We start from the raw sequence: 27,761 nt of genomic DNA, 5'->3' as shown, positions 1-27,761 counted from the left end.
CACTTGGTGGTGTACAAACACACAGCCACAAGCCGGTCCTGCCCCAGCGAGCTTACACACGAGACAACAGACTTGAAACCAATCCCTTTTCTGGGAGCTCGCTAGAGACCAGTTGCCGACAGGGAGCAGAGTGAGACGACGTGGGGTGTGTCTACACTGCCCACTAAGCCCAGGCGCTGATTCAGGTTTGAGCCTTCTGGCTACACACATCAGCCTGACTCAGGTCAGCAAACACTCACGGCCCAGGTCCTAGGACCCTGCTGGGGGATGGATTGGAGCCTGACTAGGGTCCGAGCTGTCGTGTTGCCGTGTGGCTGCCGCTCAAGCCGTTAGCCCAGCTGTGCGACTCGGGCGCGGCAGTTGTAAACTCAGGTTTACAATGCAGTGCGGACACTCAGGAATGGGCTTGGAAAAACCTGGGTTCACAATGCCGTGTAGACAGACCCATGATGAGCTACCCTGGTGCAGCCAGGGATTGTTAGCACTCGTGACCAGCGCTGGAAGCGAGCTGCAGAGGGAGAATTTTAGAGCGGCCTGACTGACAGCCATCCCGGTGCGCACAGCTGGGCGGAGCCGCCCTGCTATTCGCACGGTCACTGCAACACACCCGGCTGTAGGTTCTTTTTCCACTTATAAAGCTGCTTTTTATTTTATTTTTGTTTTAAAAACCCTCCAAGAAATTGGAAACAACGAGGCATCCGGGGCTAGTTAAGGCCCCGATCCTGCCAACATGCCCCATGTTTAACCTCAACCCCTGTGGGCCGTTCAGGGGAGACACCCTCTGACTGCAAAGGCCAGGGCCCCACAAACTCATGGCACTCATGAAGGGCAGGGGTGCGCATAGGGAGCGAGACTTAAAGAGGAGTAAAATCCAAGTGCCGGGCTGGGATCTTTGCGGCTCGGCGGGACCTCTGAGGCCCGCCCGAGTCAGGGAGAGGCAGCTCCCCCTTGCCTGGGGTCTGCTCCCCCGTCGGTCCATGTGCGGGACCAGCGGAAGGGGTTAAAGTCGAACCAGCCACGCAGCAAGGCGCTTTGATCAGAGGCGATTTCTGTCCACGGTGGAACAGGGAGCTGAGATTTAAGCGCTAGGTCTGCGGCTGCCAAGTTTTTGACTCCAACTGTGCCAGGTTCCTGCAGTTACGAGCTTTCTCTTCGGCCTGGCCACAGCGGGAGGAGGCGGCAGGCGGGTTGTTTTTAATGACTGTGCACCTAGTAATGATTAATCCCTGGGCTGCCATTTTAAGATGAACAAAGAGGGGAGGAAAACAGAGGGGACCCAGGTAGCTGCTTTTAAAGGAAACCCAGCCAACCCCCTTCTCAAGGCAGTGGCTCCAGGAATGGAGCCCTGAGCCAGGGGCCCATCTCCAGACAGCACCAGGCTGATTAACGGCACATTTCCCAATAATCCTACGCGCCAGAGACCAGCGCAGCTGGCACCGCAGATAGCTGCAAACCAAGGTAAGGCAGTGGGTGTATTGATCACTTCACGGGGGAGAGCTGCTCCGTTATTTTTGCTTCAGTACATTTCAGGATCGTCTAAAGCTCTGTTGAACTTAAGGGGGCCAGATTCCCAGCTGGTGTCAATAAACCTGCAGCCAGCTATGGGTCTGGCCCCACTGACCTCGATGGAGCAATGGTAAGGGATGCTAGCTAGCCTAGAAAAATTCTTCTCGTGAGGTCAGCTGACTGAATTCACACAGCTCTGTCTCCGAGAGCTCGCTTTGGATGCAGAACAGCTTGGATATTTACCAGCCGCTTCCTTCAAAAATTAAATCCTAGTTGTTTGTTAAGGGGTTTTTACAGGGGCTCTTGGGTTTTCTTGTTTATTTCTAGAGTAACAAAGCTAGGAAGGAAATGAAAACAAGCTTAACTGGCTTTATTGAATAAAGCAAGGTGTTTGTTAAACAAAAATCTTGGGCAATTCAAAGAACCCGGTTAAGAAAAAAGGTGGAGTTGCAAAATCTTTGCAGAAAGGGCTTAGGCGTCGGAGTCAACCTCACCGGGTCTGGAAATTCTTTCTGGGGTCTGGGATCAAACTGGAACTGCAGCTTTTAGAAGCACTGGGAGCTTTTGTTGTCTTTGAAACTTGAATCCTGGCCAAAGAAAGGAGGTTTGGCAGCGAGAACACAGCACCAACCTTATCGCGGGCTCTCTTGGGGAAAGAAAAACACTGGGGATTTTTTTTTTAAGGACTGACTAGAGCACAGCGTGTGTGAGGGGAGTGTACGATTTGCTAGTGCCGGGACAGGCGGGTGGAGACCCACGAGGGGCGTGTAGTGAGCAAACCCTGCCCTGTCCTGCGTTGCCGTGTGCTTCCCAGCTGCAGGCCTGGGAAGACAGAGACTTATTAATCAGGTGAAATGAGAGAGGAGGTGGCGTTGGCAGAAACTGTTGCAACCAGAGTGGAGGCCGCAGCTGAACATTCCCATCCTGTCTCCAGCGGTTCAGGACGGCTGGATTCAGCAGGGATCACTGACCCTGCACGTTCCTAGCGATCCCAAACTCCAAGGTGAGGCTTAGAAGAATTCTTAGGAGGTTTGTTTGCTCGTCCCTGTGTTCTCTGCCCCTCCAGCACTACGGGGAGAACAACGAAGCGCAGTGGCAAAGCTCTCGTTAGCTGAGCCTGTACCAAAATATAAAGGCCTGTTATTAAAAGTTGGGTGAGGGGCAGAACAGGCCGCTCCTGTGGGAACCCGTGGGCCTGTGTCCAGCGAACAAATTGTACATTGCGAGTCGGAGCCTGCCGAACCGACCCAAAGGGCGCTTTGTGGGGGCGCGACTCCGGAATGCAGGGGCAGAAAAGAGCATTTAAAACGTGGCTACCCCAAAATTGTAGGGGGTCAAATAAGTAAACATGCCTCTTCCTTTTATGTAGCCCTTTAAATATAGCACAGCGAATTCATCCCTGGGGTAATTATTCTTGGCAGCCAGGTCTTCCGTGTATTAATGACCCTCGCTTGTGGGGGCTCTGAACCGGGGCGCCAGCCTGACGGCTACACGGCAGTTTTATAGCCCCGCAATCCAAGCCTGGTGAGCTTGAGTCAGCTCTCCGGACCAGCCGTGGGTCTTTTGCAGTGTAGACATTCCCTGGGAGGCCAGGGTTCAATCCCCTGCCCTGGCCGCGACTCCCTTTGAGTAAGTGACTCAGTTTCTCTGGGCTGCCTTTGTTCTCCATGGCGATAATGGCATTTCCCTGCCTCACAGAGAAGCTGGAAATGTAAATACGTGAAATTCCCCCTTTGCCGGATAACTGTAACACAGTAATTCTTCTCTCTGGGCCAAAATGACTTGTGCAGAAGCGGCAATGTTGGGCCTTTTTATCTTACAAAACCATTTCTGTGTCTGAGCCTCCGTTGTTTGGCCCGTTATTAATCAATGCTTGGGAAATGCTTTGAAGCCCTCAGCAGTGTTGTTACTGCACAGAACAGGGCACGGGGGTAGGGGAGACATAGGGAAAAACCGATTGACTGAAATCTCCGAATGTAAGGCAGACCGCATACCACGGCACAATAGAAAGGCATGTCTGTCTGCTAAGGTACTTGTCCCGGCACCATAGCATAGGAACATGCAGAAATAATCTCTCTTAGAAACATATAATCTGGGGGGTTGAGGGTTTGCATTTTGTTACCAAAGCGTTTGAGCAAAATTACTTTCGTTCAGTTAATGGCGGGGTTTTATAATCTTTTGCATTATTTGGTTGAAGCAATGTGAGTAAATTCAGTGAGTAAATGTTGTAGGGTGTTTAAATAAAAATGCAGCTGAATTGGTTGATATTGTCTAAGGATCTGTCTTCATTGCAAAATTTACTCAGGATCTTGCTCAGGGGTTGCCCCTAACCCAGCTCCCGTCCACACACAAACCCTCAGAACCCGAGTTTAGTGATGCTTTCGCCCTGGGCTAGCTGGTTCCTCTAGGGTGCAGTGCTTACACGTGAGCTGGTAACCTGCCCGGACACCATGCTGCCAGTCCTCCAGAGCCTTCCCACAATTCCCTCCAGGCGCCTAGAGCAGGGGTGAGCAAACTTTTTGGCCTGAGGGCCACATCAGGGTTCCGAAACTGTATGGAGGGCCGGGTAGGGAAGGCTGTGCCTCCCCAAACAGCCTGGCCCCCACCCCCTATCTGCCCCCTCCCACTTCCCGCCCCCTGACTGCCCCCCTCAAACCCCCGTCCCATCCCACCCCCCCCCCGCTTCTCCCCTGACCACCCCCTCCCAGGACCCCCCCACCCCCTGTCCAACCCCCCCCCCCACTCCCTGTCCCCTGACTGCCCCGACCCTTATCCACACTCCTACCCACTGACAGGTCCCCCTGGACTCCCATGCCTATCCAACCCCCCTGTTTCCATCCCCTGACCGCCCCCACCAGAACCTCCGCCCAATCCAACCCCCCCTTCTCCCTGTCCCCTGACTGCCCCCCAGGACCCCCTGCCCCTTTTCCAACCCCCCCCCCCCACTCTCCGCCCCCTTACCATGCTGCTCAGAGCAGCAGGAGCTCGCAGCTCCACTGCCCAGAGCGCTGGTGGCACGGCGAGCTGAGGCTGGGGGGGGGAACAGCAGGGGAGGGGCCGGGGGCTAGCCTCCCCGGCCGGGAGCTCAAGGGCCAGGCAGGACGGTCTCGCAGGACGGATGTGGCCCGGGGGCCGTAGTTTGCCCACCTCTGGCCTAGAGGGAGAGACAAAGTCTCCCACAATCCACTGGGAAAAAACTCTGCGTCTCAGCTTACCGATGGGGCCCGCGGCATCCTAGCTGCATACCCGGGTGAGTCAGCACCCAGGAGGTACAGTCTCTTGGGCAGGGCTTTGCCGTGTGGCTGCCCACACCAGGGCTAGGCTAACCTTGGGGTTGCTCACCCCACTTAACTCAGACCCCATGTGACGTAGGAGCCCAAGCCGCCTGGAAAATCAACCAGGCCCCTCAATTCCCAGCACTTTGGAGACTTCTGAAAATGGGACTTTGGCTCCTAAGTCATTTATGTGTCTTAAAAAAAAAAACGTTACGGGTCCCTAAAGGTCAGCTAGGAGAATCCTTTGCAAGGCGGAGGGCCAAAGTCAATGGGAATTACACCCCCAGTGTCAGGGCTGAGCACAGCCTGGGGCATGGGGGCTGTGCGACCCCTGCAGCCTTTGCTAGTTGTGTGTCGATGAGTCCCTAGAGGTGAATGGGGTTTCTGTCTCGCCCCGGCATGGGCAGACGGTGCCGAGGGCTCAGGGAGGAGGTTGGCTGGGACCGGAAGGAGGATTAGATCAGGGAGATGATTCTGGTCCCGTTTGGACAGTCCCCCTAAAGAACCTCCAGGTGGCATGAACAAGCCCAGCCCCCTGGTTTTGACTTCCCACCCCACCGTGGGTCGTTTCTGAGCTGGAGAGATCAGTTGCGCTGCTCAGGACTTAAAATGGGGTCTGCCTGATGCCTCCTTTTGCCGCTGGGGCCAGTTAGAAGATGGCCACATCCTTGCAGGCTGCACCCGTCCCCTGCCTGGGTCCTGCCTGGCCTCGCCCAAAGCCCTTCCCCCAGCTCGTGAATGGTTGAGACACCCTATTGCTAGGTCGTGGTGCCCAAGAGGGAACATCTACACTGCTGCTTTCAGCCCCGTAACGCAAACCGGAGTCTGTAGACCCAGGCTCTGAGACTCGCTGCTGGGAGGGGGAGAGGGGGAGGGGGTTGTTCAGTGTAGACGTACCCAGTGACTAACATGCTTGACTTGACCATCTATGTAGGTGCAATTACAATATAGATTTCTTCCTTTCTATCTATCTATCCCCATACACCCCCTCTATCTATCTATCTATCTATCTATCTATCTATCTATCTAATATACATACCTATCTATATAAAATCACCCCTATTTTATAGACGGGAACTCCGGGATTTTCAAAGGGGCTTAGGCCCCTAATTCCCGTTGATTTATTAGTTACCGTGGTTATTATGGTAGTGCCTGAAAGCCAGCCAGATACGAAGCAGGGGGTGGTCAGAGCTTACAGTCTAACTAAGACGAGACAGGCCCAAGGTCTGTGACCCATGGCGAAGGGCTATAACCCACAAACAGAGGTGGCAGCAAGCAGATGCCACTCTTTCTGGGGGGTGGCAGTGGGGTAGTTTGGAGGAGATCAGCTCATTGGAAAGCAAAGGGGGCAGGGCAGGTGAGGAACGAAGCTCAGAGCTGGAGCAAACAGCGCAGGGCAGCGAAAAGTCCAGACAGAACTGGGGCAAGTTCTCTGAATATTCACAGCTCCCTGTGTTGGCTGCCCAGCCGGCCGGTTCCGCGGCAGCCGTCTCCCAAGGCCGGACGGCAGCAGAGGGAAACGCGTGGCCCTCACGCCCTTTGCTTGGGGAGTTTGTAAGTGACTAGTGCAAGGCCTCAGCGGCAGAGCCAGGATTCGAACCCCCTGCCCCTGTGCTTGCCCCACCTCCAGGCCACCCTGCTTGATCCGCTTGTTTATTTGCCGCTCTACCTAGGTGTTTCGGCTGTGTGTGGTCTCCGGGCCCCTGCCCTGCGTTGGATCTTTCCTCCGCCATGTACAGCCAGAAGCCCTACACCAGCCCGCCCACTGGCTACGGCCCCCCCGGCGATGGCTACGGCTACGACATCCACTCCCCCCACCCAGGCTCCTTCTACGTTGAGGACGTGCCGCAGTATTTTTACAAGTGGAACTCTCCGCCCGGCGTGGTGAGGATCCTGGAGGCCCTGGTCGTCCTGCTCTGCGTCACCATCTTCGCCTGCGTAGCCTCCACGCTGGCCTGGGAATATAGCTACGGCTACGGGGGGATGTACGGGAGCGGGCTAGGGAGCTACTACGGGTCTGGCTATTATGGTGGAGGGATGGGCTACGGGGGCTATGGAGGCTATGGCGGATACGGCGGCTATGGAGGCTACTATGGCGGGATGACCAACCCGCGGGCAGCCAGCGGCTTCATGATCGCCATGTCGGTCTTGTGCTTCATCGCGCTGCTGGGGTTCTTCGTGGCCAGCGTCACCAAGTCCAGCAGCGCCCGCTCCCGCAGGTTTTACCTGGCGGTCATCGTGGTGTGCGCCATCCTGGCCTTCGTCATGCTCATCGCCTCCATCGTCTACATCATGGGCGTCAACCCCCGGGCACAAATGACCGGCAGCTACTACTACAGCCCCATGCTGACCATGTGCAACCAGATGTACTCCTCCGGTGGAGCCTACATGAACCAGTACCTCTACCATTACTGCACCGTGGACCCGCAGGAGGTAAGATGGGCACCGCTTGCCTTTTCCCTTCAGCTCGCCTTCTTTTCTCTCTTTCTCCTCCTTCCTTCAGCTTTCTCTCCTTCTTTTCTCTCTTTCTCCTTCTTTCTTCCTTCAGCTCTCCTTCTTTTCTCTTTCTCCTTCTTTCTTCCTTCAGCTTTCTCTCCTTCTTTTCTCTTTCTCCTTCTTTCTTCCTTCAGCTTTCTCTCCTTCTTTTCTCTTTCTCCTTCTTTCTTCCTTCAGCTTTCTCTCCTTCTTTTCTCTCTTTCTCCTTCTTTCTTCCTTCAGCTCTCCTTCTTTTCTCTTTCTCCTTCTTTCTTCCTTCAGCTTTCTCTCCTTCTTTTCTCTTTCTCCTTCTTTCTTCCTTCGGCTTTCTCTCCTTCTTTTCTCTCTTTCTCCTTCTTTCTTCCTTCAGCTTTCTCTCCTTCTTTTCTCTCTCCTTCCATTTTGTCTTCGTCTTTCGTTGACTTTCTCTTGAAGCTGCTCAGAAAATGGGGTGACTGTTTTGGGGGAAATGTTAATGCCAATCTAGTCCTCGTTTGTTTGTTGGTTTGTTTAAAACGTGAAATGATCAACAAAGATGGTTGAAAATTTCCTACCGTCTCGCTCGCTCGATTTCACAGGATGAAATTTTGCTCAGAATATTAACAGAAACCCCCCTTTGGTTTTTTTGTTCACATTTGAAAGTTTGCTCGGAAATGTTGGCATCTCCCAGCCGGTCTGTCTATTTTTCCCCATTAACACTCGTTTTCTCCCCAGTACCTCCATAGCCATCAGCTGCAACTGCTGCGTTTCCTTTTCCACTAGCCATTGGCGCACTTCTCCGGCTTGCCTCAGCGAAGGGCAATTCCTGGTGACTAGCGTCAGCTGCTCTTGGGTCTACACAGGGTGTAACCAGGGCTAGGAGGACGGAGCTGAGGACAGGGGAAATTCAAGGCTCAATACCAGGAGGTGCTTCCTGGTGGACGAAGCTGTGGAGCAATCTCACAGGGGAACGGAGGAGACCCAACTAGTTGCGCCTTCTAAACCCAGGTTGGACAAAGTATGAGAAAAATCCTGCTTTGGCGGGTGGATGGGCTAGCCCAGAGGTTTGCAAACCAGCCTCTGGCCCAGGGGGGAGCTGGCTGCTCGCATGGTGCTGACACGTTCATCCTGGGTTTTGCAGCTGAAGGAGAGTCAGAGCTGGTGGGAGAGGGAGCTGAAGGAAGAGCATGTGGTTATTTTTCCATTCAGCCAATCGCTTTAGTTGACAGGGGTGTTCTAGGATCACGAAAGGGAAGGGAGGTGGGGGAGGGGAGGCCAAGGTGGCCCACAAGACAATCCCTCTTTTAAGCTGTGGTCTCCACTATGGGAAAGTTTGGTAAACCCTGGACTAGACAATCTCCTGGCTCTTTTCCATCTCTCCCCATTTTCTGGGACTCTCCAAACTCTCTGTTCTGAGCAGCTCAGAGCTCTGCACCCCTCTCCCCTCCTTGAGCCGTCCTGGTGCAACGTCTAAAACTCTACAGCCACGAACCGAGCGCCACCGACTGTCGCTGAACGTTGGGTTTGGCCTTAGTCAGTTCCCCAGTGGGTCGGGTGGTCACGGTCTCTAAGTCCTGGGAGAAAGCCGATGGAGAAGATTGGCTGTAATGTCTTTGTGCCGGCTGTATCCCCATTGGCTGCAGCGAGGTTTCTGCCGAGCTACGCGGGGCTTGCCGATAGCAGCATCTAGCAGCCTACGTTTGCCAAGATGAGTCCACTGCAGGCTGCCCTTAGACCAGTGTTGGGGTGAGTTGTGGGCAGCCCACTAGCACCTAGTCATCCCAGCTGAGGTCAGGGACCCTTTGTGCCAGGCGCTGCTCAGACGCACAGTGAGAGACAGGCCCTGCCCCAAAGCTCCCAGTCTGAATAAACCAAGGAAGTCTCATTCACCCCATTTTACAAAGGGGGAAACTGAGGCCCAGGCAGACGAACAGAGGGAGGCTGTAGCCCAGCTATTTGTCATAAATACGTGTAAAGCCCGCACTACTGTCGTCTCTGAGCACCTCCCAGTATTTAATGGATTTATCCTCACGCACTCCTGGGAGGCAAGGCCTGGCTGTCATCGCCATTGAACGGAGGGGAAATTGAGGCACAGAGCAGCTGAACGACTTCGCCAAGGGTCACACAGGGACCCTGTGGCAGAGCTGGGAGCTGAATCCAAGTCTTCCAAGTCCTAGGCTAGCAGGGCCAGCGCTTCCACTAGGCGACCCTAGGCGGTTGCCTAGGGCAGCAGGATTTGGGGGGCGGCATTTTTCCGTCCTCGGCGGAAATTCGGCGGCGGGGGGTCCTTCTGCTCCGGGTCTTTGGCGGAAATTTGGCAGCGGGTCCTTCACTCGCTCCGGGACCCGCCGCCGAAGTGCCCCGAAGACGCGGAGCGGAAGGACCCCCGCTGCCAAATGCTCGGAGGAGGAGCGCTGCTGCCTAGAGCGGCAAAAACCCTGGCACCGCTCCTGTAGGCTAGTGCCCTAATCACTGGGCCTTCCTTCCTCTAAGCTCAGAAGCACCTCGTCCAGCTCAGAAATAAACTCCGGTCTCCTGAGTCCTAGCCCAGTGCTTTAACCACAAGCCCACCAGCCACGTGCTTTGTCCAAGTCTAGCCCCCAGGATGTAACCCGGAGCAAAACCGCTTTATACAAATCGCCTTCATTTGCTGCTCAGTTATTCTGCTGGGCTTGGTCGGTTTCCTTGCTGCACTAGAATTAATTTGCAAACTAGATACCATTAACTTGGGCTTGAATAGAGACTGGGAGTGGCTGGGTCATTACACAGATTGAATCTATTTCCCCATGTTAAGTATCCTCACACCTTCTTGTCAACTGTCTGGAATGGGCCATCTTGATTATCACTACAAAAGTTTTTTTTCTCCTGCTGATAATAGTAGGGTTACCATACGTCCGGTTTTTCCCGGACATGTCCGGCTTTTTGGTAATCAAACCCCCGTCTGGGGGGAATTTCCAAAAAGCCGAACATGTCTGGGAAAAATACTCCCTGGCTTATCTTAGAGCGGGCGCCGGGGGCTGCTGTGCTCCCTGACTCCTGGGCTCTGTAAGCGCCGAGCTGCCCGAGCGCTACCGGCTTCGGGCAACCCCCCATGCCTCTGGACCCTGCGCCAGGCACTTCCCCTCCCGGGCTCCGGGGGTGCAGGGTCCGGAGTCATGGGGGCTACCCAAAGCCCGAGCGCTATCGGCTTCACGGTTTGCCGGGCAGCCTCCAGACCCTGCGCCCCCGGCTGGGCGCTTCCCCTCCCGGGCTCCAGCTGTGCTGGGGAAGCGCCGGCCGGGGGCGCGGGGTCTGGGGGCTGCCTGGCAAACCATGAAGCCGGTAGTGCTCGGGCAGCCCTTTTCACGTGGCTGGGAGGAAGGAGGGAGAATGTGAGGTGCTCAGGGGAGGGGGCGGAGTTAGGGCGGGGACTTTGGGGAAGGGGTGGGGAAAGGGCGGAGTTGGGGCGGGGTGGGAAAGGGGCGGGGCCAGGGCCCCGGAGAGTGTCCTCTTTTTTTATTTTTTAAATATGGTAACCCTAGATAATAGCTCATCTTAATTAATTAGCCTCTTAGAGTTGGTAGGGCAACTTCCACCTTTTCATGGTCTCTGTATGTATATAGATCTTCTTACTATGTATGTTCCCGTCTATGCATCCGATGAAGTGGGCTGTAGCCCATGAAAGCTTATGCTCGAATACATTTGTTAGTCTCTAAGGTGCCACAAAGACTCCTGTTCTCTTACCGATACTGTGCAGCTAACAAGGCTCTGCTTGCTGGCCCCGGCTCCGGAGTCAGAGCTCTAGGCTGTCTGTCGGATAGACGGCAGCAGAATATTAACAAACAAGGTCTCGGTGAAGCCAGTTTCGGTCTGGACAGGAACAATTGCAGCGATTTAAGCAGCGAGCTGGGTGGGGCTGCCGATACCACCCCGTCTCAGGATAAGATTAGCCCAGCCTGCTGCATTCCAGCCACCTGAAATCCAGAGTCATGTAGAGCTGTGTTCTTTGTTATCGATTGCCTACCAAAACCAAGCAAGGAGCTGTGCTGCACCTGCCTGATGCATGGACCAGATGGGACCTAATCTGTCATTCCCCCCATGTCTAATTTCTATCTACTTCAACATTCTTACCAGGGCCCTGTGGGAAATTCTGGGGAATCACCCTCTCTCACGCACACCAAACTGCGAGGATTTGAACCCTTTCCTCTTGAGCGAAAATCATACAGAGGATAAGCAGCCCCTGTTTCTGCTGCTCTCAGTCATGTGTCCTTAGAAGCTTGTTGATTGTTTCAGCATGCAGCGGGGAGTCAGGACTCCTGGGCTCTTTTCCTGGCTCTGTGGGGCCTTGAGAAAGTCGCTTTCTCTCTCGCCGTGTGCCTCAATCTCCCAGACTGTAAAATATGAGGGCATTGGACCCCTGTAGCTTGCAAAGTGCTTTGGCATCGCCTCGTGTATTTTTGGTTCGTGAGCTGAGCCCACGCCCGGAGACTCAAACCCCAGAAAGCTTTGCAGGCTCGATTGTTTTGCTAACTTCCACACAGGGTGAGATAATAGCAATGCACAGAGCAGCGGCAGCCTCCCATGTGATTCTGCTTTGTGCCAGGGAGAGCTGGGGACGCTGGTTCTATTTGTTGCCAGCACAGCCAATATCCTACCGTTCCCCCTTTGAATGCTGCCGGGTTTGTCCTCTGTCGCTCGGCAGCTCTGGTGAAGGAGCCAGTTCCAAAAGCCCTCGCAAACCCGAGAAGCTGCCTTTTCGTCTCTTCCTCCCCCTACATCCCAATTCCAGGAAATTCCTCATCCGTCTCACTCTCTCTTCCTTGGGGGCACTCTTTTGTTTGATGTAACAATTATTTTCCCTTTCATTTCATTTCCTGCCCCCTTTGGCACCTTCACATGGACTGGAATGACTTCTTCAACTGTGCCAGCGGGCGGGGGGTGTCTCATCTCCTGCTAGTGGCTAATCCACATAGAGGATGACAACCTACTGCTGCTACCAGCTGATGGAGTTCTTCCTTTAGCTTGAGCGGTAGAGGTCAGTGCTGCAGTGCAAAGGGTGCTGGGTTTGAACCGAGCTGATGGATGGCATAAGGGTAATTTCCCTGACTCTCTGGCCAACGTGTTTTTTTCCCCCTCTCTTCTAGGCCATCGCCATTGTCTGTGGGTTCTTCATTGTCATTCTTCTCTGCGTGATTTGCTTCTTTGCTCACAAGACGCGCCACAAGATCTGGAAGTTTGGGAAGCCCAATATCTACTGGGACAAGCCACTCGCCTTCCAGGAGGGCCCCAACGTGGAGGAGTGGGTGAGTCTAGGATGGCGCAGGCTGCAGGTGGAGCAGATGAGTGATAGGGACTTTGAGGCTCCAGCCTGCTCGGGTTAAATCAGGGCATTACTAACCAGCCCATCATCGTGGTGTCTAGGTGCCAGAGGTACCCTCAGGAGCCAGACTGGGAAACAAACAAGGGGAGGGATTCTCCTAAGCCCCGTCCACTCATGGCACCAAAATTGAGAGCTGTCACTCCCCGTAGGTGGCGCAGATCTTCGCAGCATGATCCGTCCTCATCTTCCTTTTAGCAGCAGAGAAATGTTGACGTTGGTAAATTGGAGAGGGGTCAGAGAAGAGCCACGAGAATGATTAAAGGCTTAGAAAACCTGCCTTAGAGCGAGAGACTCAAAGAGCTCCATTTATTTAGCTCAAGAAAGAGAAGGGTCAGGAGTGACTTGAATCTACACGGGGAACAAATCTTTAATAAGTGGCTCTTCAATCTAGCAGAGACAGGGCTAACCTGATCCAATGGTTGGACATTGAAGCTAGACAAATTCAGACTGGAAATAAGGTGTAATATTTTAATCGTGAGGGTGATTAACTGTTGGAACAATTTACTAAGGGGCGTGGAGGATTCTCCATCACTGACCATTTTAAAATTAAGATTTAGATTTGTTCTAAGAGACGTGCTGTAGGAGTTACTTTGGGAAGCTCTCTGGCATGTGTTATCCAGGAGGTCAGACTAGATGATCACAATTATTCCCTTCTGGCCTTAGGACGTATGAATCTATAAATGATTAACAATGTTGACATGTAGGCATCGCCATCTGTAGGCTTCAGAGTTAACACGCCATTGTGGTCAATGGGGCAAGCTCAGAAATCTCTCCGATCTGCTCTTTCAGGCTGTGGGCAGATGTGGCTGGATTTGTCTGCTTCACTTTTTAAGGCAATCTAGGCAACCATAAAAGTCAGGGTCAGGTCAAGTTCTGGAGCAAAAGATGGACATGGGCAAGTGCAGTGGCCTGGCAGGGAATGTGGCAGAGTGGTGTGAGCTCCCTGCTGCATGTTATGAAATGTGCTATATAAGAGCTAGGTATTGTTGTTTTTGTTCGGTGTTTGTTACAGCGCCTGGCACAACGGGATCCTGGTCCGTGGCTGGGGCTCCGACCCACTGCCACGATTTAAATAAATAATAATATCATGTAGCAATGAGTTCCACGGGTTAATTTTATATATTAGTGGAGGAGGGACGTATTTCCTTGCATCTGTTTTAAATGCCGTGTTTTTTCCATTTGCTTTTGGGGCTCCTTGTTGCTCAGATATGAGTAACAGGGTGTTGAGAGCAGGGCTGGTCCAAGCTATCTCGAATGTATCCAAAGATAAATAAAACGGGATCGGATCAGATAGGCCGCGAGCCTGGAGCCAGCAACACGAAGGGTTTCTGTTCTCTTCCCCTTTGTCCACTGAGTGCTCGAAAAATGTTTGCTTATGATATGATTTAGTTTCACCCTCGTCAATGATTAACTGGGCAGCTCTTGCCACGCAGGGTTTCGCCTGGCACATCTCAAACGTGTTCTGGTCCATTGCTTGGCGCCAGGTCACATCTGGTTGGCAGTGGGGTCAAGCGAGTGGGGTCACAGGCACTTGGGGATGGGGTGCGGGAGCGGGTGAAATTTCACACCAGCATAAGTGCTGGGCCCCGCTTAAGCCTGGGAAATTCACCTCTCCGGGCAAGGGGCTGGCGGGCAGTCTTGGCACCACTTGCTTTCCCACTTACACCCGTGCCAAGGAAGCAAAGGATTCTGGGATTCCCAGCTGTGGGTGTAGTGGTACCGTGGTGTTGTGCTGGGCTTCTGCCCAGGGTGAAATCACCTGAGGGCCACCAGAGCAATCACCCCTCTCCCCTCCAGTGCGTCCCTGCCTCTCAGTGTGAGCGTCTGATGCGGAAAAGCCTAATGCAGAGTGACAAGCCCTCCAGGGCGCTGCTAGGCCAGGGCATATGGCAGTTGGCATCCCCTCCGCTGTATGGCGTGACGCAGAAAAGCAGCCGTCTCCGCATCGGGGAACTGAACAGCACCAACAAACCCAGTCGTGGGGAAATTAACACAGTCGCTGGAGGAAAAGACTCGTCGGTAGCAGGCGCCTCCTTTGTTCTGTTTGGAGTCTTGTCCTGCCCTCGTCACTAGGGTCTGAGCGCTGCCCAGGCGTGTCCTCAGGGACGTGCACCGTGTTTAAAGGCTGGGCTGCAATAAACGGGCGACCTTCGAAAAGAGAGTGAGCAGCCAAATCAGCGCTTCTCACAAGGGCAAGGAGAGAGCACGACAGGCAGCGCGGCTTAGGGGTTAGAGCTGGATGGGGGTGGGGAGTCAGGACTCCTGGGCTGTAGTCACAGCTCTGGCAGGGCGTGTCTAACGGCGCAAGCAGGGCTGGCAGCGTTGAGTCCGGGCAGGGGTCAAGGGCCCAATCATGTGTGGAAGTGAACAAGACAAGTTCTTCCCAGACTGGGCTCTGCAGGTGGGAGCTGGGATTCCCCCCCCCCCCCCCCGGATCACCCCCCCGGCCCCCCTGAGATTCCCCCCAGGATCAGCCCCCTTAGGGTCCCCCCCACCCCAGTATCAGCTCCCGGGGCCCCTTGGGGTCCCCCCCCAGGCTCAGCTCCCAGGTCCCCCTGGGGTTCCCCCCACCCCAGGATCAGCTCTCAGGCCCCTCTGAGATTCCACCCAGGATCAGCTCCCAGGCCCCTCTGAGATTCCCCCCAGGCTCAGCTCCCAGGTCCCCCTGGGGTTCCCCACCCCCAGGATCAGCTCCCAGGCCCTCCTGAGATTCCCCCTCCCAGGCTCAGCTCCCAGGTCCCCCTGGGGTTCCCCACCCCCAGGATCAGCTCCCAGGTTTCTCTGCATCTTTGCTCGTATGGGAAGGACGGTGGGAGAGGAACTGCCTTAGCCGGGGAACGAAACTCTTTCCTCCAAAGACCCATCAGATCCCAGACAAGCGACAATTTCTGCCCCCGGCAAGAGGCTCCAGCTAACAAGCCACAAAGGGCCAGGAAGGAAGGAAGAGTGAAGGGGGAAAACATCTGGCTTTCTAGGATCCAGTCTAAACAAATACCCCCCCACACCCCTCCCCATTTCCTTAACCTCCAGGAGCAGATGTGGCCACATTCCCTTGTTGCCCGCACCTCTCCTGCGTCACCAACCCAGCACCTCTCGGCCTGGGGGCCCAGTGCTATGGCCGGAGGTCGGGGACGAGGATGCCCGAAGGAAAGCTGCAGGGAACGTTAGGGGGCCGGGGCCCTGCAGCTACAAGGTTACGTAGTGCAAAGGCAGACGTTCATGCTCCGGTGGGCAGGGGAGGGAGCGGCTTGCATGGCAGCGTGGAGCAAAGACAGCTCCCACGGGTGGCTGGGTGGAGGCGAGGAGAGGAAGGAAGAGGTTAACGAGTGCATCAGCTATCCAGAGAATTAATTGCAAGCAGGGGCAAACCTGAGGCATTTGGAAAAGGTCTGACTGGAGCAGCGGGGCAACTAGCCAAGGACTGGGGAGAATCAGGCATACTGTTTGTGAAACCTGTTGCATTTGATTGGTCTAGCTACGTGTGTCAATCCCTTGGGTTTAGCAATCTGTCCCACCTTGTAGTTCGCAGCGACACTCCGGGTACCTTTTCCTGCCCTGAAGAAGAGCTCTCGAAAGCGTGTCTCTTCCACCAGCAGGAGTTGATCCCATAAAAGATATCGCCTTGCCCCTCTTGTCTCTCTCATATCTATCTGATCTCTCTGATCACCAGCCTCAAGCTCAATCCGGCCTCCCAGAAAAATCACACGATTGGTTTAAAAACTATGAGATTTTTTTAAAATAATAATTTTGGCTGCTTTTGGTTTGCCTTCTGGTTAGTGAGCCGCTGGGGGGCACGCGGGGTGTGGGCTCAACCTTTCCTCCAAACGCATGACGTTTAGAAAATGACTTAAAAAAAAAAGAGATTCTCTCCTAATCCCCTGATTCCAGGAGTTGGAGCTTTTGGAGAAACCTGAGGTGTTGAGAAAGTTGGCAACACTGTAACAATCTCTCATCATCTTCTCCACATGATACAAGTGGGGCTTTCTTTCTTTCTTTCTTTCTTTCTTTCTTTCGAGACCCTGATGAACTCATTCTGTTATTTTACCATCTCCTCCCGCTCCCCCGGTAAATGTTATTCCCATTCATACATTAGCTATTTAATGATTATTTAGACATCTGTTCTGTTGGGATGCCCTCGTTAGCAGATGCCTGGTGGAGGCGGAGGAGGATGTATGTGGGGGGCTGGGCTGGGAGACTATAGCGAGGTCACAACTTCTAAAGCTATGGCTCCCCTGTTTAGAGCCAGATTTTGATACTTTGTTTTTGTAACTTCCCGCTAAGTAGTGTCCTACTGTAAAATTGAGGCCAATGAACCCGCTGACTGTGTGAGACATTGTGTCCAGCATGAGGAAGGTTGTGTGAATACAGTGGAAGGCGAGTGGTTAGGGCACTGGCATGGGCCTGTAGGTGAGGATTCAATTCTCTGCTCTGCCACAGACTTCCTGTGTGACCTTGGGTGAGTCACTTAATCTCTCTGGGCCGCAGGATCCTATCTAGAGAGGGGACAGCATTGCCTAGTGGGTGCAGTGCCAGACTGGGACCCAGCAGTGCTGGGTTCTCTTCTTGGTCTTGCCACTGGGTTGCTGGGTAACCTGTAGTGTGTCACTTCCCATCTCTGTGCCTCAGTTTCACCATCTGCATAATGGGGATAGTGGTCCTGCCCGCCTCTGTAAAGCCTTGGAGATCAGCCGATGAAAAGTGCTATGTAAGCGGTAGGTGGTATCTGTACAATGGGCGTAACTGCATTTCCCTAACTCACGGAGGGTGGGGGTGAGGATAAATCAATCGTTAGCGACTGGGAGATGCTCACATCCTACAGCGCTGGGGGTCCTAGATGTACGTAAGACAGATGGGCAGAATCTGACCCTGTAGCCTGCCATCAGCACAAGAGCAAAGCCTGAAAGAAGCAAAGTGCCCTGGACGTGACCAGTTTCCCAGCCCAGGCGTTTCCACGTTCCTCCCAGCTCAGTTTATTTACTGTGCAGGTCACTCCTGGGAGGCATTTCCTGAGTTCTGGTGGAAGCGTCTCCTGCACCGGCTCTGTAGGGACCCAGGTCAGGGCGGCGCTGCCCAGACCGGCACATCCTCCCTTTGTCAGGCCCAGGGATATCTGGGGAGGGAAGGGTTAGCTGCTCCGCAGGGGCTGAGTCCCTGTGAGCAAACACCCCTGCGAAAGGGAACTGGCCCCGTGACCGATGGCACAGGGGAGTTCGGGAGGGGAAATTCCCACCCAAACCACCTGTTCCCTGGCACTGAGCGCTGCCACTGCCCTTCCCGGGGAGCCTCGTACCTCCTTCGCTCCGCTCCCGCAGCTCCCAGACCTCTAACAGCTGGGGGGGGGGGTCACCCAGCAGCCGCACTGCTTTGTTCTCCACTGCAGGTTGTGGGGGCTGGCTCCTGCGGGTGGGGGCATAGCATGCCAGGTCAGCTAGGCCATGGAATGGGGGGTAGGCCACACAATTTAACCCCATTCCTCTGTGCCTGGGACTTATACACCCACCCTCACCCATCCCCCTGGCCTCTGCTGCTGGGCTGTCAGGTTGGGGAATCGTGGGGCCTGGTGGTGCCAGCCGCCTCTCACCCAGCCTGTGGGGCGGAGGCTGGTTAAATGGCAGGGGAGGTGTTTGCCAAGGGCTGATTTAGCTTATCGGCCAGTCGCACTGTGATAAGGGGGTTGGGGCTGCACACACGGGAGGCAGAGAGCCAGGACCTGGGCGGTGGTTCCTTGTGCTCCCAATCCCGATCCCAGCTCCGTGGGGCCCTGCAGAGCGGACAGGGGTTGGGCTGCATTAGCCGCCCTTGGTTTGGTGTGTGGCGGTGTCCCCCTCATGGCGCTTTCAGAGCTCCTCGCATAGTGTGGACCCCCAGCCCCTGTTATCCCAGCCCTGAGCTCCCCCCTCCTCCCCGAGCTCTGCCAGTGTCCCCGAATCCCGACCCCCAGCCCCGTTATCCCAGCCCTGAGCTCCCCCTCCTCCCCGAGCTCTGCCAGTGTCCCTGAATCCCGACCCCCAGCCCTGTTATCCCAGCCCTGAGCTCCCCCCTCCTCCCCGAGCACTGTCAGTTTCCCTGAATCCCGACCCCCAGCCCCGTTGTCCCAGCCCTGAGCTCCCCCCTCCTCCCCGAGCTCCACCTGTGTCCCTGAATCCCGACCCCCAGCCCTGTTATCCCAGCCCTGAGCTCCACCCCCCAGCCCCGAGCTCTGCCAGTGTCCCTGAATCCCGACCCCCAGCCCCGTTATCCCAGCCCTGAGCCTACCCCTCCCCAGCCCCGAGCTCTGCCTGTGGGCTGCCGTTTGGGACCCGCTGTGTGCACCCTGCGGACTCCCCCGAGGCCGTCACCAAGCCTGAAGTTGAGACCAAGGTCATGACTGGCCCTGGCTCTCGCTAAGGTGGAGCTAAGGGCAGAGCGTGACCCCAGCATCGCGCCCAGCACCCCCGCACACCCCGGGCCGCACGTGGGCGCAGAGGGAGCCGAACGCCTCTGGCTGCTTTTCAGGTGAAGAACGTTGCCGAGGGCGCCAGCATTCAGGATGAGACAGCCACGCTGGCCTACTCCGAGAAGCCAATCAGCCCCGTCAACGCCCCGGCCAGCGCCTACGGCTACCCGCGCAAGGAGAACGGCTACTATGCCTCCGAGGCCTACAACCCCAGCAGGTGAGTCCGTCCCAAGGGCTGGGAACCCAGGGTCCCTTTGTATCCAGATCTCCCACCCAGGCCCCCGGCGGACTCCTCCTCCCGCTCAGCTGGGCTCACGGAGCTCGGGAGCGGCTGGTTTGATGAAGTCACATGTCAGGTGGGCCTGGTGGTTAGAGCCCAGGGCTGGGACTCGTTGGGTTCAGTGCACAGCTCTGTGGGACCTTGGGCCTCATTTCCCAGACATCTGCAAACCAGAGGAGAACGGTCCTTCCTGTGTCTGTCTCATACATCAGGCTGTGAGCTCCGGGGCAGGGACTGTCTCTCACTGCGTGTCTGGGCAGCAGCCGGCCCGGCGGGGCCCTGAACTCACGCTACTACCCTGCCGCTGTGTCTATGCCCATGCGGGGAGGCAGCATTCCCTGTTTCACTCAGACCTGCCGCCTTGCCACGCTGCCAGCCCCCGGTCACCTCAGGAGTGGGGCGCTCTAGCCCGGGGGTTCCTCTGGGTCCCGCCTGGATGGATGAGCGATTGGGGGAGGTCTCAGGCTGAGAATCCTGGCTCTAGGCTGAGCCCCATGTCCACATATCCCCCGCCCCCAGCTCTCCTGCCCGTGTGGTCAGCGAGCCGCCTGCCAGGACCTTCAGCACCAGCACGCTGGAGGAGAGGGGGAGGGAGAGCTCCAGCAGGCCCGCCGCCCGGCGTGGGAGAAGAAGGAGGCGCAACCCCGAGCTGGACGAGTCCCAGTACGAGACGGACTACACCACAGCCATGGAGTCCAGCGACGAGCGGGACAAGGACGAGTGGGGCAGGTGAGGGGCTCGCTCTCCCTGGCGCATCCATCAGTGACCCCTGGCTGCCTCTGCAGGGCCGCGGCTACTGGGGCCATCCCCCGGCAGGGTATCTAGCACCAAAGATAGCTGCTGTTAACATCACAGGCTGGCCCAGGGGGGAGCCGAGCATGCCCCGGGCAAAGTACTGCACACCGGAAAACACAATCCCAACTATGCATAGACAATGATGGGGTCTAAATTAGCTGTTGCCACTCAAGAGAGAGATCTTGGCGTCATTGTGGAGAGTTCTCTGAAAACATCCGCTCAATGTGCAGCGGCAGCCAAAAAAGCGAACGGAGTGTCGGGAATCATTAGGAAAGGGATAGATAATAAAACCGAAAATATCATATTGCCTCTATATAACTCCATGGTACGCCCACAGCTTGAATACTGCGTGCAGATGTGGTCGCCCCATCTCAAAAGAGATACATTGGACTTGAAAAAGGTTCAGAAAAGGGCAACAAAAATGATCATAGAATCATAGAATATCAGGGTTGGAAGGGACCTCAAGAGGTCATCTAGTTCAACTCCCTGCTCAAAGCAGGACCAATTCCCAACTAAATCATCCCAGCCAGGGCTTTGTCAAGCCGGGCCTTAAAAACCTCCAAGGAAGGAGACTCCACCACCTCCCTAGGTAACGCATTCCAGTGTTTCACCACCCTCCTAGTGAAATAGTGTTTCCTAATATCCAACCTGGACCTCCCGCACTGCAACTTGAGACCATTGCTCCTTGTTCTGTCATCTGCCACCACTGAGAACAGCCGAGCTCCATCCTCTTTGGAACCCCCCTTCAGGTAGTTGAAGGCTGCTATCAAATCCCCCCTCATTCTTCTCTTCTGGAGACTAAACAATCCCAATTCCCTCAACCTCTCCTCATAAGTCATGTGCTCCAGACCCCTAATCATTTTAGTTGCCCTCCGCTGGACTCTTTCCAATTTTTCCACATCCTTCTTGTAGTGTGGCACCCAAAACTGGACACAGTATTCCAGATGAGGCCTCACCAATGTCGAATAAAGGGGAACGATATGGGATATAGAATGGCTTCCATATGAGGAGAGATTAATAAGACTGGAACTTTTCAGCTTGGAAAAGAGACAACTAAGGGGGATATGACAGAGGTCTATAAAATCATGACTAGTGTGGAGAAAGTAAATAAGGAAGTGTTACCGACTCCTCATAACACAAGAACTAGAGGTCACCAAATGAAATTCATAGGCAGCAGGTTTAAAACAAACAAAAGGAAGTATTTTGTCACACAAGGCACAGCCAACCTGTGGAACTCCTTGACAGAGGATGTTGTGAAGGCCAAGACCATAACAGAGTTCAAAAAAGAACTAGATACATTCATGGAGGATAGGTCCATCAATGGCTATTGGGCAGGGATGGTGTCCCTAGCTTCTATTTACCAGAAGCTGGGAATGGGCGACAGGGGATGGATCACTTGATGACGCATTTTGACGCGACGTGCTGGCATCCCGATGTGATGTCGTTGTCACGGCGATGACTTCATGCAGTGATGTCACCATGTGCCGTGGCAGCAGCATCTGGGGGACACCTGTGTTCCTCCCCCGTCAGATAGGCTGGTGGCACGGCCCTCCTGTAAGTCCAGTAGCCACCTGCCCGCTCCCGGGTTGCTGGTGCAAGAACAATGCTGCGTGGAAAGAGATTGCAATGATTTGGGGGCGGAGAGACTCAACCCCTCTGCAAACCAGCCCCAGAGCACCCCCCATTGAGTCCCCAGTCTAATCTCTCTCTCTCCCTCTCCTCCGGCCGGGCAGCGTGTACCCCCCCATCACCTCGGACGGCATTCGCCAGGAATACAAGCAGGAGTTCGACGCCGACCTCAAGCACTACAAGCAGCTGTGCGCCGAGATGGACGACATCAACGACCAGCTGAACCAGCTCAGCAAGCAACTGGACGGCTTGTCGGAGGACAGCCCGCAGTACCAGGTGAGCGTGGGGCCAGGTCGGGGCTGAGCTTCACCGACTGACGTGGAGTCCAGAGGCGTTGTATCACGGTAGCGCCTCTAGGGCTCGGCTCAGCAGAGCTCGGGGCCCAGTTGTGCCTGGCGCCGCACAGACTCCAAAGAGCTCACAGGCTAAACAGACAAAGGGGGCGTTGTCGCCCCATTTTGCAACCCGGGAACTGAGAACCAGAGAGATTCAGTAGCAGAGACAGGAACTGAACTCAGGTCTCCTGATTCCCAGCCCAGTGCCTTATCTACAGGGCATCCTTTCTGCTACTTCACCCCTCTGCAGAGGGACCAGCACCGAGGGGGATGTAAGTCTCATTTGACAGCTGATGCTCGTCTGTTTTGTTCAGGGACCCACCCTGCCCCTGTGGAAGCCAACAGGGAATTTTGCCCAATCAGTGCGAGCTGGAAGACCTCTCTTCTTCTCCTTCCCGAGCTCTAGGCCCTGCTGATTCCACCAGCATGCAGTGACAGGCTGCCTTGGGAAGATTTGCTTTCTGCAGCGGGGCTGGCTTTCCATACAGTAGCCTGAAAGGGCTTCTTTGTCAGCCCCCGCCTGGCGCCATCACCTGTGCTCTCTCGTTAGGTACACTGCCGAGTGATGGCTCTGGAGTAATTATCTGCGGTGCACATAACATGGCCCTCTCCTCCCGGTTTTTCTTTTTCAGGGAGTCGCCGAGGAATACAACCGGCTGAAAGATTTAAAACGGGTGAGTCGCCAAAACCCAGCTTGTCTCTGTGCATATTCTGTCTGTCTGATCTCCCTTGGGGATTTGTGTGTCTGTCCAATTTCCCCTAGCGATTCAAATAGCATCCCAGAGTGAGTGTCCTCAGACAAGGCCTTAGCCATTTCCCACTTCAGCAGCCTTAAAACTTGTCTACACATGCAAGCGGCACCAGCTTAACTTAAATCAGTTTCAAACCCAGATGTGATTAAACCACTGAAAGCCCCTGTGCCGGCGTGGATATCGGCTTGAATCTGGTTCTGTCGGTTTAGCTGTCAATTTTCCTAGGTGAGCGAAATCATCGGAATGAGGCTTAAACCGATGTCAGGGTGTCCACACACAATGTTGCACCAGTTCTCGGTTTAAAATCTCGTGTTGAGTTAGAGCGGGGCAGCTCTGTGCATGTAGACCAGCCCTTGGGGTGACTGATTGTCTTTTTCCCCCTTTTAAGTGAATGTGTTGCTCCCATGAAGGGGTCTGGACTGAGAGCCCGGAGCTGGAGTTCTGTGTTTCTTCCCAGGGCAAGGGCAGCATGGCTTTAGTGTGTGTGTGTAGCCAGCCATGTGGCTGGAAGGGCCCTGCTAGGGGTGGGAGGTTCGCTCCATTCTGTGTGCCTGGTCCTGAGCATTGCTGTGCACACGCCGTTCTCACTGAAGGTGGTGGGGAACCCCCCAGAATCAGGCCCCCATTCCCTAGCCTGGGCTGGGAGGAAAAGTCCCATGCAGCGGGTGCTTTTGTGACAGCCATCCTCTGGGCTGACATTAAACTGGGGACCTCCAGAGCTAGAAGTAGGAGCTGCTACAGATCCCTGGGAGGAAGGAAGGAGGGTGGGCGGGCGTTGTAACAACTCCCGTCCTCACGCCAAGGGGGCTTGTAACACTCACCCACCAGTGGGTTACACTCTGTAATGAGGAGATCTGTCATCTAGGACCCAGGCAATGCACATGCTTGGCATGGCCCAGGAGCCATCAGCTGGTTAAATACTGCCAATCCCTCCGTGCCTGGGACAGATTCAGATGCATGACCTGGAGTGCAACGCCCTGCCTCCCTTTGCGGTGCCCCTGGCTGGCTGGTTCGGTGTTGGATTACGCTCTGCGGCGCAGCTTGAAATACAACATGCTTCAGTGAGCTGAGACGGAGGAAAAACACCTCCTGCTTTCAGAGTTGTCTGGACGGCACCGTCCAGTGCCAGCCTTGCCCTCCTACAGCCCGCGGCACAGCAAGGGGGCCTTCTTCACTCAGCCGATCTGCTCCCTGCCGTGGCGGAGCTCCCTGGCTTTGGATTATTCCCTTGAGCCTTGCAGAGTCAGCCCAGCGGCGCGAGGGGGTTCCATTGGGGTTCATACATCCCAAAAGGCAGCTTAGTGCCAGTTGCAAAATCTTTATTACCGGGGAGCGTGCACAAGGCAAGAAGGAACCCGGCGCCCTTCTGGGATCCCAGGTTGCTTTTGCAGCACAGGCATAAAAATCTCTCTGTTTACTTGCAAATGGAGGGGGCCTGAGCTGGGATCACAGTCAACATGTGGGGGTTGGACTCAGAACATCAAACGTTAAGTACCAGATTTTCAAAGGGGACCAGCGCGCATTTAAGCACCGAAGGGCGCAGTCCATTGGGTGGTTGGCATTTTCTTAAATCTGGCCTCAGTTGTGGGCACCAAGCCCTTGAAAATCTGGCCCTGAATTCTTAACATTTGCTCTCCAGAAGCATCAGCCTTGAGCTTAAAACATAACTCCATTAGCTGGTAGCAATGGGAGGCTCTTAACTTCTTATGCGGACCAGCCACTAGATGGCGACACATAACACATGCTGAACCAGCTCCCACAATGCTTAGTGCTTCCAGAGCACAGCTGCATTGGGGAGCCGGAGAGAATGGGCCCCCGTGTTCCCTGCGACGTTATTAACGCCTCCTCGTTTCTTGCTCTCGCTTCAGACTCCTGATTATCAGACAAAGAAAATGGAGACCAAAGCTCTGCGGAACAAGCTGTTCCACATCAAACGCATGGTGAGCGACTACGATAAGATGAGAGGGTAGTGCGGAAAGCGGAATCCTTTGGAGGGGGAAGAAATTCTGCGTGTGGTCAGCTGACTTCCCTCCACGAAGCGCTGCAGGAAATGCCAACCACCTGGACGAAAAGCAGATTTCGTCTTGTTTTGTACATTCGTTTCCAAAGCAGAATCTCTCTATCTTTGTGCCATTTCCAAACCGAAACCCGACAGGTCTCGGCGAGCGGGGCAAGAGGGCGATTTTTAGAACAGAAATGAAACTCCGTGGAAGTTTGCGCTCTGGTTTGAGGCCGGTGGGCCCGTATCCTACAATGACCTAAGCAGAAATCCTGGCCCCACTGAAATCAGTGACTTCAATGGGGCTAGGAGATCCCCCTTGGTGCTTACGTTTATGCTGCGAGTCATTAATTCAATAGAACTGAGCATTAAGCATGCACCCGCAGTTGCTGCAACCTCAGTTTGTACGTGGGCAGATGTAAATTTGTAAATACGTGGGTGTGTATATAAATTAGCCTCCTGTTTTATACGATCAAAGGGTGAATCTCTCTGTAGCATGCTCCCATGCTGGTCCCCATCCTGCAAGCCCTTAATCGCCCACGAAGTCCCAGTGAGCTCAGTGGGACATCCCTTGGGAGCGAGGACCCTCGGTGGGTGAAATTCACCCTGGGCAGAGGGGTTTGTACAAGGCCTGTGCACCACTGACACCCCCTGAGCACGGTAGGGGGAATGCGGCTCCATTGACCTCTGTGGGGATCGTGCCATTGACTTCAGCGCCTGGATTTCACTCCATGATGGGAACTTTGTGCTGCATAAGCCTGATGCTGGATCCCTGCCCAGGAAAGGTTTGCAGGATTGGGCCCATGCGCGCTGGACTCCTGCTCCCTCTTAGATTCCTGTCGTCATTCCCCTCCATCCGTCCCAATGTGATTCAAAACCAGGAGGATGGGAGCCCGGCGGCTGGAGCCCAGGCCTGTTTCGCACGCCACGCCAGCCCGCAGTAAGGAGCCCATTGCAGCCAGCTGAGGGTGACGGCCTGTCTCCCACCACCGCAGCTGAGATGTGTGCAGCCAAGCTGAGCGTGAACGCAGACCCAAGCTCCCGAGATTGTCCCGGCCCCTCACCTCCCGCCCCGTGCGGCAGAAGTGTCTCTCGGGGAGCTGACAACTGAGTGCAGCGGCGGCTGCATTTCACCGGGATGAATAATACATAGGGAACTCCTGAGTCACCCAGTGCAGCCGGCTCACACTCCTGACAACTTGACAAGCCAGGGCTTGGCTGCCCCCCAGCAAAAGCCCATGCTAGGCATTGTGTGAGGAGATTTCACGCTCGCACAGGCAGCACGGTGCCAGTCTTAGAATAGCCCCCTCAGCTGCCACGGTTTTCTAGAGCTGGACGGCACGGTGCGAACGTCTGAACACGATTATTTTTACCAGCACTTCCTATGCCAGTGTGCTATTCTGTAGGGAACTGGGTATGATGTCGGGGGTTATTTTTTTTAATAAACTGCATCTATTCATTTTAAATTTCAGCATCTTGCTGTAAAATGAAACGCTTCTCCCTTTCCTTCCTGCATCGGCGTGTGCCTTAAAAAAGAAATCCCCGTATGTTTAACTGGCTGCAGCCGGAGTCAGCGAGTGTTTGGTCGCTGGGACGAAGCACTATTGGGAGGTAGAAATTGGGCAAGGGAAGAGGCTACAGCAGGTGCATTTGATACAGTCACTGCTGGCCTCCAGCCTGTCCACCCGTCGCTGTGGTATCATCAGAGCAGCTTCTAACCAGTCATGACTTTAGGCTCCTGACAGCCCATGTGGGGGGTGAGACTCCTCACCCCCCGTTTGCCAGGCGAGGACCCAAGGCCCAGAGCGACGCAAGGGACGAGGTCCCGCAAGGCATCTGGGGCAGAGCTGAAATGTGAACCCCAACCTCTCCCAGTTCAGGCCAGTGCTTTACCCACAAGGCCAGCCGTGCTCTGCCAGCGAAGTTCCCACTCCCAGCCACCCCAGGGTTGCATTCTTATCACATGCCTTGCTGGGGGGGGGTGGCCCTATACATTTGGCAGAGAGAAGCTGCTGGAACCCTAAAGTGGCCGTTTGCCTGCTGCCTCTCGGGCCCTGCGGGTGAGTACTGCTAACCCCGGGTGCGTCCCCTTTCACGCCCTTCCTAGAGCCCTTTGAGTTCTGCAGGCCAAGCGAGCCAGGACAGGTTGAGAGGGGGTTGGTCTGTGGGCGTCTTGACTCCCATTTGGTGCAGTCTGGTGGACTCAGTCCCCTGCCCGCCCAGCGGTCTCCCTGTGGGCTGCTGCCCCATGTGACCTGCATATGCTGCAGACAAGGGTTTCAAGGCGCAGTTAGTGTCTGGTAAGGTCAGATAGCAGCTGGGACTGGGGAGGAGCCACTAGAACCATGTGACCAGCCCTTGTATTGCCCACGCTTTGGATTTTGATTGTGGGGTGTTTTTCTTAAAGCACCTGCACCTGGAGGCGTGGGATTCACGAGATTTGGTTTCAAGAGAGAAGCCTCTAGCCCTGGTGGGTGCAGAGAAATAGCTTGAAAATCATGACCCCTAAAGGCTCAAAAAAACAGGAAAGAAATTGAGGGGGGGGACCCTCCCCCAAAACGTATCATTCTGTGAAAGCACCTGATTGTCTTTAGCTAATCTCCTGATTTCTGGGAGCCGGGGGAGATGACGCGTGGCACTGGCTGCTCATCCTCTCAGGCCTGTAGCTGCTGTCAGAGCTTTAAGCGGGATGAGGGTCTGCTGTGCTCTGCCCTATGGGCTCGTTGGGGGGGGGCGCTGCTGTATCTTGGGGGCTGTGACAGTTAGCAGTGCCACACACACACATTCCCTCTCTCTTACTTTCACCGGCCAGATCCCTCAAGCTGCTGCACTTCATTCTCCATGTCCTAAAGCAAGCTGTTCTACACTGTGAAACGGCTGCTGCATTCCACCCCAGACATGGCTGCCGGGACGGGGCAGTGTGTGAAGCACTTTGAGCTGC

The 27,761-nt window shown here is 55.0% G+C and overlaps 1 protein-coding gene across 1 annotated transcript; it reads left to right on the top strand.

Moving 5' to 3' along the window:
* Positions 1–6,454: 6,454 nt before the first annotated feature.
* On the top strand, positions 6,455–26,286 carry LOC117868887 (occludin-like). Its single transcript, XM_034755260.1, has 7 exons — positions 6,455–7,214; positions 12,359–12,517; positions 19,090–19,247; positions 19,830–20,039; positions 21,839–22,010; positions 22,702–22,743; positions 24,690–26,286. Exons 1-7 carry the CDS (start codon positions 6,513–6,515, stop codon positions 24,789–24,791), a joined length of 1,545 nt encoding a protein of 514 aa, XP_034611151.1. The 5' UTR covers positions 6,455–6,512; the 3' UTR covers positions 24,792–26,286.
* The last annotated feature ends 1,475 nt before the right edge of the window (positions 26,287–27,761 follow it).

This window comes from Trachemys scripta, chromosome 22 (assembly GCF_013100865.1).
Source record: "Trachemys scripta elegans isolate TJP31775 chromosome 22, CAS_Tse_1.0, whole genome shotgun sequence".
Taxonomy (NCBI): Eukaryota; Metazoa; Chordata; order Testudines; family Emydidae; genus Trachemys; species Trachemys scripta.
This window is presented reverse-complemented; position numbering and strand designations above follow the sequence as displayed.